This window comes from Heteronotia binoei, chromosome 2, assembly GCF_032191835.1.
Source record: "Heteronotia binoei isolate CCM8104 ecotype False Entrance Well chromosome 2, APGP_CSIRO_Hbin_v1, whole genome shotgun sequence".
Lineage (NCBI taxonomy): Eukaryota > Metazoa > Chordata > Lepidosauria > Squamata > Gekkonidae > Heteronotia > Heteronotia binoei.
In genome coordinates, this window is record NC_083224.1 from 50,776,855 (window position 1) to 50,793,379 (window position 16,525).

The window sequence follows — 16,525 nt, forward strand, 5'->3', positions numbered from 1 at the left end:
TCACAACCTTGCTCCTGCCTCCAGCCCCAAAGTCTCCTGCCACCACCCCTAAGTCTCCAGATATTTCCTTAGATGGACCTGACAACCCTAAGCCCCACTCCCAAAATCTCCAGGTAACCCTAGACCTAGAGGGCAACCTGACAAGGATTTGCTTTAAATTTGTGGCCCAAAAACAATCTATTGATTTTCCCAGTAGTATTATCATTGCTGATGAGTGGTCAATTATCCAAAGCATATTCATATATCCATTAACTATATTGTTTTATGTATTCATATATGCATTTATATCTATGTATTCATGTCAGGAGCCCTGTGGTGCAGAGCAGTAAAGCTACAGTACTGCAGTCCCAGCTCTGCTCACAACCTGAGTTCGATCCCTGCAGAAGCTGGGTTCAGGTAGCCGGCTCATGGTTGACTCAGCCTTCCATCCTTCTGAGGTTGGTAAAATGAGTACCCAGCTTGCTGGGGGTAAAATGTAAATGACTGGGGAAGGCAATGGCAAACCACCACAAAAAAAAGTCTGCCATTAAAATGTTGTGAAAGCAATGTCACCCCAGAGTCGGAAATGACTGATGCTTGCACAGGGGATTACCTTTGCCTTTTTATTCATGTCTAGATTAATCTATGTATTATAATATGAATATTTACTAACCTTCATATATATTAATTATATTCTTTTATGGATTTATGTAGATTAGTGTTGTTAACAAATGAGGCCACAATAGAGGATAGATCACTTGGGAGGCCAAGGCCTAATCTTGTCTCCAGGGTAACAGAAAATAGGTACCAATGAAAGATGTCTACAAAGCTGGAATGTGACCTTGGAGCAAAGCAACACTGGGGTCTGGGAACTAATTCAAAGACTTTGCATATATATGCTACAAGTGTTTGCTATCTGATTCTTCATTAAAAGCATCTTCTGCATTTACTCAAGAAGTCTTGTGACAGATTCTGAGCAAAACCTCATACCCAACATCTGCACGGAGTGAGGAAGCTACAATGAATAGCCTCAGATTCCCAGAAAGGAGGAGAACAAAAAGGGCATACACTGCTGGTGGCAAGAGAAGCACATGTTCTGGATGTTATTTATTTTTTTTTGTACCCTGCCTTTTTTCCCAGAGGGACCCAAAGCAGCTTGACATCGTTCTCCTCCCCTCCATGTTATCTGTAAAACGACCTTGTGAGGTAGGTTAGGCTGACAGTGGCCCAAGATCACCCAGCAAACTTCCATGATATGCAGGGGGATGGGGTTGAAGGCAGGTTTTGGATATTTGCAGGTAAGCTTAGAACCAAGGCAGCCTGTTCCAGTTCATTGTGAATGAGTTTACTGTTGTTAATCTTATTTCACAGGTGGCAGCAACAGCCCTTGTGTCTTGCTCAGTGTTTGTACTTACTGAGAGGAGGCTGCAACGGATGTCCAGTTTTGGAGCACCATCCCACAGGATGAATGTCTGGGTGATCAGAATCAATCCAGAAATCATAGATATGGCTCCAACCATCAAAATGGATCTGTAGGAAAAAATCAAATAAGTTGCTGTTAGATTTCAGGATCCTTCCCCTGCACATCAAAAAAGCACGGAAGGTGGTAAGAACCAAGTTGTGGGGCAGCTGGGGGGTGGGCAGCAGGGGTCCCCTGCCTCCACTTATTTCCTCCAGATGCTTTTATTTTCTCTGTGCACCATCACAAAACAAGAAAGCAGAGACAGAAAGAGAGACTGCACGATCATGCATGACAACAGAGCCAGAAGAGAGCTCCACCTTTATCCTGTAGTCTTCGACATCTTCAACACTGGCCACTCGAATCAAGGAGGGAGTCCTACGGTCCACTGCCTCCAATTTCATGTTGATGAGGAAGCCATGGGGTTGCCTCTGGAGAGGGAAAGAATGAGGAGAGGACTGAAGGCCAAGTGGACAAGAAATATCTTCTCCCAGATTAACTGTATCCAAATGAGGGGGTTTCAGCACGAATCCATACTTTGCTCTGTATTTGGGAATGGTGCCCAAAATGCCCTCCATTGGTGGGTTGCTTGGTGAGGGCTGGAGTTCTCCTAGGATTACAACTGATCTCCAAACTACATAAATCACTTGCTTATTTAAAACATGTGTTCCATTTCTCCTGGAGAAAATGGCTAGTTTGGAAGGTCGACTGCATGGCATTATACCCTACTGAGGCCCCCACCCTCCCTAAATCCCACTCTCCCAGGAGTCACCCTCAAATCTCCAGGTAAATCTCTAAGTAGTTGGCAACCCTAATTGGTAAGTGATCTCAGCATGGCTGTAAACCCCTGGGAGCTTGCAGTTGCCACTCATCTTGGTGCAAAAGAGTGATTCCCAGGCTCCAACATTCTAGGCTCCAAACTTGCTAGAAATCCTACTCCCTCACCCCCAACAAAAATATTTGCACATGCATGGTAGAGGATGGAAGAAAGAACAGACTGCTTACCACCTTAAAGGCCCAAGCTGGCACTGCAGAAGCACCTGTTTCTGCTAAGTATTTTTCCCAGCTGAAGTTCTCAGGGTCAGGGTAGTCTGGAAATGAAAGAGTCTGCCAAGTGACAAGCTTTTGCTAGAGATGCTTAGAATCCTTCTCTAGTTGGAACAAGCTCTACACTGACTTGCAGCCAAATGCAGCTCTCTGGTCTGATCAAAATTGATTCTGTCTCTTTCCTTCCTCATGCTAAAGAATATTTGAACACCCAAATGTGCTACAAGTTTCATAACTGATATATAGACATTCTTTGATTCCTAAAGTAAGTTGAAAACTGAACAATAAAGTACAGGGCATACTGAAACCAGTCCTTTCATCTCCCAGAAGTCAAAAGATCCACAGTATCCCAAGCTGTTATTCTATCTTTATTCCAACAAATTCTGCACTGATGTATTTTTCAGCAAAGGCTCCTGACCACTTCACATGTTAACTTTATTTGGGTCCAAAAAAAGGTGTGCATTTTGTAATATACGAACAACACAATGAGTTTTTAGTTAGGCATGTCTATGCAGATTGGGAATAAACCTCCAGGATGGAAAAAAGGACTAAGAAATGCAGTTCAACAGGTAGCTCTTGTGCCTGGAAACACCTGTAACAATGGATGGAACAGGCAAGGATTGCATATTCACCTTGAGGAGGTGTGAGGGGTTTCCCATGCTCCTGACACCAACCAACTGGGTGGATATAGGGACTGCTGGGGTCACACCTGCAGGGCAAATAAATTGGTTAGATAGCTAAAATCATTAGGAACTCCAAGAGAGTCTGTAATTGAGGTACAAGAGGGTCTGTGATTGAATTAACAAGAAGAGAGAAGTAATCCAAAACACTGACAGAAGGAGAACTGAAAATCTTTAATAGCTTCCCTTTCTCTGATTCTTGGAACAAAACCAGTTAAAAAACCTCTTTTCTCCTGAGTAAATTTGTTGTTTCGAGTAGCATTTCTTATGTTGTATCCCAGTTCCTGGCTCTTTGTATAAGGCTTGGGACATGCTTGGTCTCTTTCTATGGTTTATGCAGCTCAAAATATCACTTTCTTGTCCTATGATGACAAAAATAGTAATGCTGAAGTCTTGGCAAATGTCATTCCATGTCCTGAATTTTGCCTTATGATGGTCTGGGGTAGGCTCAAATGATACCATATACTTCTGCAATGCAGCTTGCTTAATTTGAATCAAAGTTGACACCTGCCCATGCAACAATTCGAGATAAATAATTTGGCATTATCATAGAAGGAATTAAAAGTGGATAGGACCAAGAGAGCTGCAACAGCTCCAGATCAGAGAAAAGGAGGCCAATAAGGTACCCAGGTTGTTTTCCACATGTTATGAAGGCTTGCCATGTGCATATCTCCATCCATTGGGATTCCTGCTGGCTCTGAGTCAACCTCAAGTATTCCCAGAGAAAGGAGGCTCAGATCTGTTTCTTTGGGAACTGCACCACATCAGGCTTCAGAAGACACTCTACCCTTTTGGTGGTCTGGTACTCTGCTTCCTATATCCCAGCTGTGTTGCTGCCTCCTGTATTTGCATACTTTTATGTCCTAGGTCAGGTAACAATAGAAAAGACCTCCTACACATTTCCATGGCCTTTCCCCCTCACACTGCCATGGCACAGACACAAAAATTTCCAAACATCCCAGCCATTTTATACTGGAACCCTAAAGAAGAGATACAGCAGTTGAAGGCCTATTAAACCAACAATTTTTAGTTATATGGTTCCCATTTCAATTGCACATTTGAAAAATCATTGCTATTAAAACAGCAATAAAAGCCAACATTGCTTTTATTTTATTTATTTATTACTAGATTGAGCAGGGATTATGACTCAGTTGGAGATGTGCAATACCTCTCAGAGATATGCAATAAGTGTCACTAATGCTATTACTATAACACATGAAGCTGCTCTTACACTGAATCAGACCATTGGTCCATCAAGGTCATTATTGTCTACTCAGACTGGCAGCAGCTCTCCAGGGTCTCAGGCAGAAGTCTTTCCTGTCATCTACTGCCCGGTCCTTCTAATTGGAGATGCTGGGGATTGAACCTGGGATCTTCTGCATGCAAAGCAGAGACTCTTCGCCTGGGTCACAGCCCTTTCCACATCATATAATTTCAAATTCCCTCAAAATTCCTAGAAGAACTTCAAATGTGCAGCAGCCACTTTATATATCCTCAGGGGTCATTAGCTGTGAAGCGTAGAGGCAATGTTTGGCCCAACAAAATAGTTCTTCTGTGCTCATCTCTTGCCTACCAGTAGTCATACGTGTCATCCCAGTTGTCAAAGTGCACCAAAAAGCGATTGTCCACCACATCTGTCACCGTGGCAACGCATATCAAAGAAGGGTTCATACGATCCACTGCTTCAAGTTTCATGCCCACTTGGAATCCCGTTGGGACAGCATTCTGAAGAAAGAGAAGACAGAAATAGTCCTCTTTCCATGTGTATCTAGGAAAGACTTCCATACAGTGCAATCCTATGATGTAAGGCAGGGGTGGCCAACGGTAGCTCTCCAGATGTTTTTGCCTACAACTCCCATCAGCCCCAGCCAGCATGGTCAATGCCTGGGGCTGATGGGAGTTGCAGGTAAAAACATCTGGAGAGCTACTGTTGGCCACTCCGATGTAAGGGTTAACTGTAAACTGTGTGAAGATGTGGGCAAGACTGATCTCTCCCATACCATCTGCCACCTGCAAGGAGGAAGGTTCCAATGGGAAAGATCCAAAGGATCAGCACCCCCCCCCCTCCCCAAACTAAGGAAACACGTGTTTTGCCTCCAAACTGGGACTTTTTTTCAGAGCATCCACATAATATTGTCCCCTAATATCCACTTTTCAGGCACACTGTTTCTCACACTTGGTTTACTACGACAGCTTCTGAGAGAGCACAGTCCATGCACATTAGAGTGCCATCCGAATGGGAAGTAGCTCATTTTCAAAGATCCCATCTACACCAGTGCTATTTTCTCCCTGTCATCCCCTTGTGCTTGCCATTTTCCCTGCTGGGCCACAGACAAAGTAACTGCTACAGTATTGTAGTTGTAGCAATTGCAGTGTTTTTTTCAAAATCCCTCAAAATCCTTCTGCTGGAACAATGAGAGGGGGCATGAATGACTGATGGAGAAAACTGAACAGAAAAATCTCAGGGGAATGCTCTGTGTCCAAAGCAAATGCCTCTGCTTTTGCAGCAGCAATTGATGCAGAATAGAGGAAACTCCTTGTGTGGATGCAGAACTGCTTGCTGTCATGGGACTAAACAAGAATGGTTAAGGCTAGCTCAAACTAGCTCAGTCAGTAGATTAATAAACTGAAGCTTTGATTGATTAGCAAGCTGAGGACCCTTCTAATCAGCAAGGCTGTGAGTTATTGGCAACTTCATTTATTGACTGACAGCCTTAATTTTTAGTGTATCCAGACTAGCACTGTTTCTCTAGCCTTGATTTTACACTTAAGGATGCTGTTTGTTGCACAAAAGTCACCATCTCTTTTGTGGCTGTTTCAAAAGCACATTCATTATCATGCCCAGTAAAGGAGTTAGTTTGCAGGAGCAAAAGACACTCACACTGTCTGGGGTCACAAAGAGGTGCTTGGGAGCTGCCTGAGCTTTGGTTATCCTCAGATAGTTGGCCCAGTTGAATTCTTCTTCCTTATAACCTAAACATCCTCACATAAAGGATAGGAAAGAGGAGACATATTAGTGAGGTCAAACTCATTGACCTAAAGAAACCATGGTGATTGGAGATGATGTTTCTTAGGTGACTTGCAAATACCAGCTTCCCCTGCAAGGATGCCAGCCTTCCGGTGGGGTCTGCAGATGTGTCAGAATTAAAGTTCATCCTCAGACTACAGTGATCAGTCCCTATAGAAAAAATGGATGCTGTGGGGGGTGAACTCTATGGCATTGTACTCTGCTGGGGTCCCTGTCTTCCCCAGGCTCCATTCTCCAGGAGTTTTCCAACCTGGATCTAGCAACCTTACTACCAGTAGCCAGGGGGGACCTATTCCTCTGCGATGGCAGCAGCAAACTTGAAAAGAAGACCTTGCACTACATTGAGGTTCTCTCTCTGGCCTCTTGATCACATAGGTACATTTATTTATTTAGTTCCATTTATATCCCGCCCTTCCCACTGAAGCGATCTCAGGGCGACTTACATGCTCATGCGTATGCATGGGTATAAACATATAATAGGACATAAAAACCATAAAACAATTTAAAAACATAGAAAATTAACATTTCAATGCTATGATCTTACATTCAGATTTATGTTCTCTATAGGCGAGTCTTAGATGGTCCTTTCTGCTGCTGCTATAGAGCAGCTTGCAAGAGGTGATCTAGATGTTTCCTGAGAACTGTGGTGGCCAGCAGTCAAGTTGCAGATGCCTGGTGGAAGACTGCCATCTTACAGGCCCTGTATGAGCTCTTGCAGGGCCCTAACTTATTCCGGCAACTCATTCCACCAGCATGGGGTCACTACAGAGAAGGCACTGGCTCTAGTTGTCATGAGCCTGGCCTCTTTAGGGCTGGGGATTGAGAGGAGATTTTGTGACCCAGACTGAAGTTGAAGCATATTAAACTGACACTGCTTATAACACTAACAGTGCAATCTTCAGTAGAGTACAGAATTGCACTATGGATTACTTAAACTTGGGATATAATCCAGGTGTCTACATGCCAGCAGCCTCTATATAGTCTTGCTCTACCACCTTCATCCCTTACCAGGAGTGTTAGTTTACTCTTGGCACCAAACAGAACCTGCTCCTTGAGCTCTGCTATAATAAACATGGTGCCAATCTACTTACCTTTTGGTGGCTGGAGTTTGTGCCCTGTTTTCTCAAACCAGCCAGCAGGATGAATGTTAGGAGAGTTGGCATTCAGCCAGAAATCATGACATTCAGAATAGCCATCAAAATGAAGGCGCATCCGGTAACCACATACCTGCAAGCCAGAAAAGCAAGAGACGTGTGAATTTCCCTTCTACTAGCCTACTAGGATAACAAAGCAAGAGTCAAGTGCACCTTTAAGACCAGCAAAGTTTTATTCAGAATGTAAGCTTTCGTGTGATCTAAGCACACTTCATCAGACAACAGTACGGAATGGCATGCAGCCCTAAATATCTTTGGAAGGTTGATGATGTTCCATCCTAACCTACTGGATATTTCTCTCTCTGACCAGTAGGCGGCAGATTTGTCAAAACTCTGAGGGGCTCTCAAGACCAGTTATTCTGTAATTGCCAACGACATTATTTTAGGCCACATATGCTTAAATCTGAAGGTACAGCTAACAACAGCAAGAATGTACATTTGATATAAAAATGAGTCCCTTGTGTTATGTAGTCTACATAAACATTCCACGAGGGTTGTTTTCCAGACTAAAAAGCACTCTGTGGAAAACCCTTTGAGTCCTCCAAATCGAATGAGGACCCTTTGAGTCCTCCAAATCGAATGAGGAAAATTATCATCAGGTGCCATACCCTCAGGTCCCACAGTGGGGGTCATTTCTTTAACCCAATCAAACCATAACAGAGCCTGAGGAAGGCACAAAGCCAGTAAACAGAAAAGGAGTTTCAGTATTCAGCAGCTGATATTCAGCAGAATGCCAAAGTGGAAAGCCATCTCACCTCAGCCACAGTGAGAATGAAGTACATAGAAGGGTGCTGGGGGTCAATCCCCTCAAGCTTCATCCCCACCTGGAAACTGTTCGTGTGCTGGCTGACCAACTGATGCTGAAAGGAAAGAACAAATCAGATGAACATATATATTGAACATATGAAGCTGCCTTCTACTGAATCAGACCCTCAGTCCATCAAAGTCAGTATGTCTACTCAGACTGGCAGCAGCTCTCTAGGGTCTCAAGCTGAGGTTTTTCACGCCTACTTGCCTGGACCCTTTTTTAGTTGGAGATGCCAGGGAATGAACCTGGGACCTTCTGCTTACCAAGCAGATGCTCTACCACTAAGTCACCGTCCCTCCCTAAGACACAGAAGTAGCCACCATCAAAAGAGGGCATCTTTCCCCCTCTATCATTTAATGTCATCCCTCACAACACCAAAATAAATTGTGCCTGTTATGTGCTATAAAGTCACTTCTGACATATGGCTACCTTATGAAGTAATGATCACCAAAACCTCTAACAGTCTTGTTCAGGTCTTGCAAGCTCTGTGTGTGTGTGTGTTTTAAAGTAAACCTCTTCCCTTGCCCTATCCATTGCTGTTGGGGGTAGACAAAACGACTCTTTTTCACCAGCATAAAGTCTCATTAGACCCAACCCCATGATTAAATAGCTCAAACAGCAACAGTGCAATGTGGATGGAAGGCAGGAGCAAAAATAAAGTCAAAGGAAAATGAGCCTTCCCATGCTCAAAGCGTTCTTAGAGCAAATAGTTTAAAAGAAGCAAATTCACCGATGATCCAAAAAGCATGGGCATCATAAAGGGAGCCCCAACTTATGTACCATATAATCAGTAAACAGTCTCTCATATTATGTTTTCTTACAAATTAATTTCCATTCCCCCACACTTTGCCTGGGACTTGCAGCAAGACTTTGGGCTTAGGGGATGTTTCCTGGAAGAACAGCAACAAAGGCAGATTTAAACATTTGCTACATATTCACCTAAAGAATATCTTCTGCCTAGCATAAAACACAGAGGAAAAAATCTTGAATTTTTGATAGAATTTAAAATAGTTAAGCTGTGCTATGTTTTTCATGAGTAAAAATGACACACATCGCTGCAAGCTAGAGTCAATTTTTTCTGTTCCTGTCATACTGCCATTTTCAAGCCGATTTGTGTGACATTTGGGCAGCATGCGCTTCCTGTCACATAGAAGTATCCCAGGCACCTGAGACAAAAATAACTATATAAGGAACAGAATTTGGAGGAATCAGAATGGTAGATTTTTTTTTTTTTTACTAACGTAGCTTATGGGTTTAGTACCATTATTCATGACTTTTCAAAAAGAAATCAGAAAAATGTAGTTTGGTGTATTTTTCTGAATTATCTGTTCAGAGATCCCGAGTTCTCTTACAAAACTAATGCCCACAGTTTTAGTTACACTCAAAACACTTGTAAGTATGTAGCTGGCCCAATCTCATCAGATCTCAGATGCTACACAGGCCACCCCTGGTGAGTACTGCGCTGAAAGACCACCAAGGAAGTCCAGGGTTACTATGCAGAGGCAGGCAATGGCAAACCACCTCTGAATATCTCTTGCCTTGAAAACCCTAATGGGTAACCATAAGTCAGCTGCAACTTGACAGCACTTTCCATCACCACCAAAGAGTGTTGACACATCCCAGATAAAAGAACCCAGTTACTTACTTCCTGAAACAGATTTAAAGGGGCACTGATGGCTTTCTGTTCTTCCAGGTAGGATGCCCAGGACCAACCTTCCGTCTTCTCCTCACCTGAAATTCAGAACAGCAGAACACATACCTCCCAAAAAAGTATTCAGAACAATGTTGCTGGCATCTACATAGTTGGTCATATTGGGGAAAGGATTCAGAAAACATGAGCCTTTATCCCAACACACGCCATACAGCTTAGCCCACATCATCCAGAAACAGGGTTGCCAATTCTAGAGTGTTCCCTCTAGCAGTCCCTTTAATATCATTTTGATCTGCACCAATTTTCAGGTGCCATGGTTTAGCTTTATGCCATGAAAAGATTCCATTGTGTATTTCCGCATATTAAACCTTTGTTAACGGGGAAGGACAATTTTCCTGGCCAACTGGAGACTGGACTGGAAAAAAGAAGGACTGGAAAAAAGCACCACATTGTATTTAGCCAAGGAGTCAGTTTAACCAAAGGTTCTTCCAGACAGGGGCAATGAAAATGCACACCCTTGCTACAGCAGCATCTGCAAGTGGCAGAGGAACAAGTGAAAATCACATTCATAGCCCCTCCCCATTCCTGCACCACTTGCTACTGCTGCTGTCCTCCCACGATCCTTGCTCCTTTCCTTACCCCCCCCCCTCACAATTGTGGCCATGAAGGTGATTGAATTGACACACACATCACTTCACTTTTCCTTTCACTACCAAGCTGCACTGTAATGCTGCAGCAATGTTTGGCAGGGAAATTGAACAAAGTCCTTTAGAGGACAGATAGTCCACCTTATAGCCACCCCACCCTTAAAAAGGAGGGGACATTCTCAGGAATGCTGTGAGACCAGCTCAGCACTTTAATGCAAGGCTGTCCTGCAGTCTGAAAAATCCCCAGGTGGAAGCAGTTCTAGAGAAAAGTCAGATGGTTCAGGCAAGTGAGCCACGCTGCATGCTTACTCAGCTGACTTGCGCTCCATTCTTCATTCCCAGTGTTGCTAGCAGGGGGTTCTCCTCCAGAGCCATTTGCCTCCGCTTGCTTTATTTCCTAGGTCATATAGGCAAAAATTGTACTCTGAATAATTACCCAGTTGATTTACCCTCCTCAACTTTTCAGAGCAGCAAATGCTGTGAGGTAAAATCACATAATCAGTTTCCTTGTGATGAGACAGTACTGGAATCCTGTTTTGTTTTTGTAATATGTAGCCCTGTCCTGGATAGCCAGACTAGCCTAATCTTCTCAGATCTCAGAAGCTAAGCAAGGTCAGTCCTGATTAGTATTTGGATGGGAGAGCGCCATGGAAATCCAGGGTTGCTCCACAGAGGCAGGCAATGGCAAAACATTCCAACAGTTGCTCCACTGGGTTTCAGAACCCTATGAGAAGAAAGGAGGGGCTTCTGACTTCCCTACTGTACTGTTTACTCCAGTGGAAATGTTTGCCCTTTCTCCAGCTTCACATTTTTCATCTACAGTGTGGAGCTGAACAGAGCAACAGGGTGCTGTTAGGGTAAGATAACCTGTTCTTCTGTGGAGATAGATCATGATGGGTAGTCAATGTTAGTCTGTCTGTAGCAGTAGAAAAGTGTAAGAGTCCAGTAGCACCTTAAAGACTAACAAAATTTGTGAATCACTTGCTCACTTTTTCAGATACAGCTAGAATGTGAGTCCATCTGTCATTAGCAGGCAAATGACAATAGAAGGTATGATTGGATTAGGTGTGATATGCAGAGAGGTAGCGGGTATGGAGAAATCAGCATTGGTAATGAGACAGGAAACCTAACTCTTGATTCAGTCCAGGTGGATTCATTGTCTTGAGCTTTGGTATCAGTTGCAGTTTCTCTTTCTAATCTCCCTTTGAAATTCCTTTGTAAGATAACTGCTACTTTTAGGTCAGCAACTGAAGATCCAGGACATTCAAAGCAGCAAATAAATGCTCATTCATTCACATTCTAGCTGTACCTGAAGAAATGAGCAGTGTAGACCACAAAAGTTCACACCACATCACAAATTTTTATTAGTGTTTAAGGTGCTACTGGTCTCTTACCCTTTTCTTGTTGGCACGGTTGCCCACAAATTGACCTGTATAAGATGTAACATCTTTGAAGTCCTTACCTTGCAGGAAGATGTGGCTTCACTATGGATTTTTAAATAGCCTTATTAGTTACTTGCTTTGCAAGTGTCTATTCATCAAGAACATACACAGGAACTTAATGGAGACCCTGTGTGTTGAAAGGAGGTTTAGAAATATGCTAAATAAATGAAGAAATAAATTTGTGCATGTCAGGAAAGGCAGCAGAGAAATTTAAGAAGTGAAAATTCAGCCAAGTTTAAAGACCTGTTCTTGGGTATATTAAGGCCTCAGATTCAGCTGGAGCTCACAGGATTGCAGCTCCTGAACCTTTCTGGAAGAGCCAGTTTGGTGTGGAGAGCCAGTTTGGTGTAGTGGTTAAGTGTGCGGACTCTTATCTGGGAGAACCGAGTTTGATTCTCCACTCCTCCACTTACACCTGCTAGCATGGCCTTGGGTCAGCCATAGCTCTGGCAGAGGTTGTCCTTGAAAGGGCAGCTGCTGTGAGAGCCCTCTCCAGCCCCACCCACCTCAAAGGGTATCTGTTGTGGGGGAGGAAGGTAAAGGAGATTGTGAGCCGCTCTGAGACTCTTCGGAGTGGAGGGCGGGATATAAATCCAATATCTTCTTTTTCTTCTTCTTCCCCCTCTTCCTCCCCACCTACTTTGTCCATTGAATAGAAGGTGCATTTGCATAACAATCCCTGGATTAGGAGAGTGGGCAGCCAGCCAGCCACCAGGGGCTTTGCTATGCCCTCAGCAGCCCTCATTAACCCCTGGAGAAGCCCTATGCCACCCTTTCTCCACTTCTTATGTGATTTTATGCAGAGGGTAGCTTGCTGGCCTTTTGACTGAGGGGGGTGGGTGACCCAGAAAAGCGAGGCTTCTTTGGGCTGGCTGGATCTCTAGTCAGCCCAAGCAGGCCTCACTCGCCTGGGGCTCTCCTTTCTTGCATCGGTTTGCTTTTGGCTTGGGGGGGGTGGCATATGCTAATGAGTGCCACCCATTAAACTACAATATGGTACAACAGTTTTAAGGACATATACTATTTTAAAACTCTTTGTAATAATATCATACACACTATTAATTACTCATTAACGCTCTTCATTAATACTACATACTATTAATTTAGGTTGACCAATTACTATTTTTACCAAGCAAAGTGATTTGAGCATTTTGTAGGGATGTTCAGTATGTAGCAGTGCTCCAGAAAAACAACTGCTTATGGTCTGATGCACTTTTACATGTACCTGTGATTGTCCCATCCTTGCAATCTCTAAATTGTACCCCCAGCTCACCCAAAGGAATCTACTGCCCAAAGAGATTGTTTCATGGTACCGCTAGCCCTGATTCTGGCCTATCTGAGGAAGAAATGTGTGCATGAAGAAATGGTATACACAACCCAATCATACCGTTTGTTCAGACTCCTCTTCCTCTTCTTCTGAAGGGCTCTGATACTCTTTCCTTTTCCGCTTCTTTACTGGCTTGAGGATTTCAGTAGAATTGGTGCTACCAGCAGAGTTCTCTACAATGACAGACCTGCAAAGCAAATGATTTGGGGCATGCATTGACAATATTTTTCTAAGCAACAGGAACTGCTTCCTTCAGCATTAACCCCTGTTCCTGCAACCTCACTGTGATTGCAGTAGAAACACAATGGGGGTAGAGAGACCTTGCTACAATAGCCTTGATAAGGAGAAAAAGCCTGTTTGTGATGGATGCAACAGTGTAGCAAACAGCATTAGACCTGGACTGGAAAGACAATTCCCTTTTAGCTGTGGCACTCAAAAGGTGGCCTTGGGCAAGTCACTAGCTCTCATCCAAGAATGCTTCCACACAGAGGTTTTGCTGCAATTTGGCATCCAAAAGACAGCAGCTCTAGATCATCCACATGATACCGTTTCCTAAATCTACTTCCTGACTTTTCTGCTGCTTTGTTGTGATCATTCCCAAATCTTATTTGATACAACCTTTTTGTAAGGATTGCCATGAGAGCACCCTTGTACATCATATGGAAAGGAATGTGTGCATTTTTAAGGTCCTCCCAACATCAGCACCATTTTCCTTGTCTCAGCCTCCTTATTTCTGCAACAAAAAAGGCTAGAGACTTTTTAAAAAAACGTACGAGTTCCAAAGAGCTAGTAGTTCACAGTAATACACCTTTATAATACAATAGTAATCTAGCCATTTTTCTAAAGTTCCCCCAAAGGCTCTCCAGTAACCAAGTGGAAATCAAAGTGGGAGGGGAGTGCTGAGGCAAGGAAAACAGCCATGTAGATACTACACAGAATCGTTGCTATGTGGGAGCAGCCCTAGCCTATGCATGAAAGCTGCTGTAAGCATAATATAGGATAATTCTTCATATTCCATCCTATGATCCTTGGAAGATGGCTAGACTACAGATACAATCAATATTTTAAAAGGTCCATCCTATGCTGACATTTACACAAGCTTATGAATACTTTTCCCCTTGTCTGTTGATGCAGAACAGTGCAGGAAGAGGCTGTGGTGATGACATCTACTTTATACTTTATTTGATTTATATCCCGCCCTCCCCCACCAAGGCAGGCTCAGGGCGGCTCACAGCATAAAACCACAAAAAAACAATTAAAATCCATACAGTATTATAAAATTTCACATTCAATAATTAAAACAGTCAAAAATGATTTGGTGCTAGCCACTTTGATGTTGTATAATTTCAATGGCGACAATGTTTCTTCAACTTCCCTACAGTACAGGCTCAGCGTCAGTTAAAAGCCAACTGGAAGGGAGTGGTCTTCCAGGCCCTGTGGAACTGGGCAAGGTCTCGCAGGGCCCTCACTTCCTCTGGCAGTTGGTTCCACCAGTAGGGGGCTGCTATCGAGAAGGCTCTCTCTAGTGGTCTTTAGTTTGGCCTCCCTCAGCCCAGGGATTGCTAATAGGTTTTGAAATCCAGGTCCAAGCATTTCTGTAGCTAAACTGGTCAGCAAGTTGAAAAATCAGTGAGCCCAGAGGCAACAGCACCGCTGTCTCATATCCTCCTGTAGAAAAGCTGGTCCCACTCAAGGCCACAGGGCTAATTCTGATACAAAATCTTAAAGAGGCAAGTATAGACCCAGAGAAGAAACTTCTGAAGCTGTGAATACCAGAAAGTCCAGATGCACAAATCCGATGCATGAATTGTGCGGCCATGTATGGAGAACACTACAAAAATTTGTGTTCCTGGCCATACTGACATGCTGAAAACATGGAACAGATTTAAGCTGCTAACTCTGAGCCATTTTCCTACATAAAACTGGCTTCTTTCAAAGAATTCTAGAAATTGTACTTTGAATAGTGGGATTCCAGGTCTGGTCCACAAAACTACAGTTCCAAGGTAAGGTTGCAAAATGTCCTGTCCCTTTAGCAGAAACTCAGTGGGCCATTATTTAACAGGTGATATTGTTTACTTCCATAACATGAAAAGCTTCAAGTGCCCATTTCCACCTATTAAGTCTCTATTAAACGTACGAGAATATTGTTTTCCAGGCTTGGGGAGCCCTTAGAATAGGGCTCCCAAGCGAGAAGGAATGATTAAACAGTCCATTTTCAGTCTGCAGTGTGGATTTTAGCCTTCCTTGCTCTAGTCTTAATTTGTATGTTTAAGAAGTTAAATGTCAGTCAAAAAATGTCATATTAGGTATGGCTTATAAAGCAGCCCTACCCAGAGAATGGAAACATTCCTTCTTTGAACTCTGTAACCCACCCAAAAGAATTAGAGCTTCCAGTGCAGGGCCACAGTTGTATTTTCTTCTCTCTGTACCTTTCCCTTGGATGGTTCCTAGACCCATTCCTTCCTGCTCTCCATTCAAGCTTAGCAGTTTCTTTACCTTTCTTTGAATTGTCGGTGGCAGTTTTCACTGCAAAACCCTCTGCCTTCTTGGGCTGACCCGGAAACATTTCTCCGTCCACAGGTACTGCAGTGACACATGCTGTCCACACCTGGAAGCTTGGGTGGCTCTGGAATGACCAAGTCTAGAGAACCAAAAAGAGAACCACATTCAAATGGGCTACATGACAACAAACCCTGTAACAACTGGAGCTTATTATGGTCATCCCCAATTCTGGTGTGGCAAAACAATCATGTGAGCACCAAGTCACAAGCACAGGGCATGTTCAAAATTCCACAGCTAAGGCCCATTTATTTAATTATTTAGATATTTATACCACACTTTTCTTCACAATGGGGACCTAAAGCAGCTTATACTATAATCTCCCCTCCTCCAATCTGTCCTCTCAATGTCAGTACTGTGAGATAGGTTAGGCTGAGACTGAGCCAAGGTCACCCAATGAACTTCCATTTCACAGTGGGGATTTAACTTGGTTCTCCCAGACCGTGGTCCAACCCACTAACTACTACAACACATTGGTGTTTCATTTTAAGTTGTCTGCAATAGTCTATGGACATAGTTGGAGCTTATAAGCAACATTACAATGGTTAGTGAATTAATCAAATAGGCTGGAAATTGGCTAAAAAGCTGGTTAACAGATTATGCCTGCCACAACACATGCATACCTCATCTAAGAAACCAAAAACAGGTACAGATTGTACTGATCAATTAATCAATACACTGGGCAAAACTTGAATTAAGATTTTTTTCAGATGTATGACAAATATATTGCAGCAGAGCATGAAT

General features: G+C 43.3%; 1 protein-coding gene across 2 annotated transcripts in view; it reads right to left on the bottom strand.

The window, feature by feature from the left end:
* The window catches only part of L3MBTL1 (L3MBTL histone methyl-lysine binding protein 1), a 52,572-nt gene that overhangs the window by 10,815 nt on the left and 25,232 nt on the right, over window positions 1-16,525 (bottom strand). The window contains exons 5-16 of one of the 2 annotated variants that reach the window (XM_060230947.1): window positions 15,719-15,863; window positions 13,283-13,409; window positions 10,763-10,850; window positions 9,801-9,886; window positions 8,103-8,207; window positions 7,285-7,420; window positions 6,047-6,138; window positions 4,739-4,890; window positions 3,118-3,194; window positions 2,444-2,529; window positions 1,759-1,869; window positions 1,395-1,509 (exon numbers count right to left, since the gene is read on the bottom strand). In XM_060230947.1, the coding sequence (XP_060086930.1) occupies window positions 1,395-1,509; window positions 1,759-1,869; window positions 2,444-2,529; window positions 3,118-3,194; window positions 4,739-4,890; window positions 6,047-6,138; window positions 7,285-7,420; window positions 8,103-8,207; window positions 9,801-9,886; window positions 10,763-10,850; window positions 13,283-13,409; window positions 15,719-15,863 (1,320 nt within the window). Of the gene's footprint in view, window positions 1-1,394; window positions 1,510-1,758; window positions 1,870-2,443; window positions 2,530-3,117; window positions 3,195-4,738; window positions 4,891-6,046; window positions 6,148-7,284; window positions 7,421-8,102; window positions 8,208-9,800; window positions 9,887-10,762; window positions 10,851-13,282; window positions 13,410-15,718; window positions 15,864-16,525 lie in introns of both variants that reach the window. The other variant, XM_060230946.1, reaches the window with a different exon arrangement.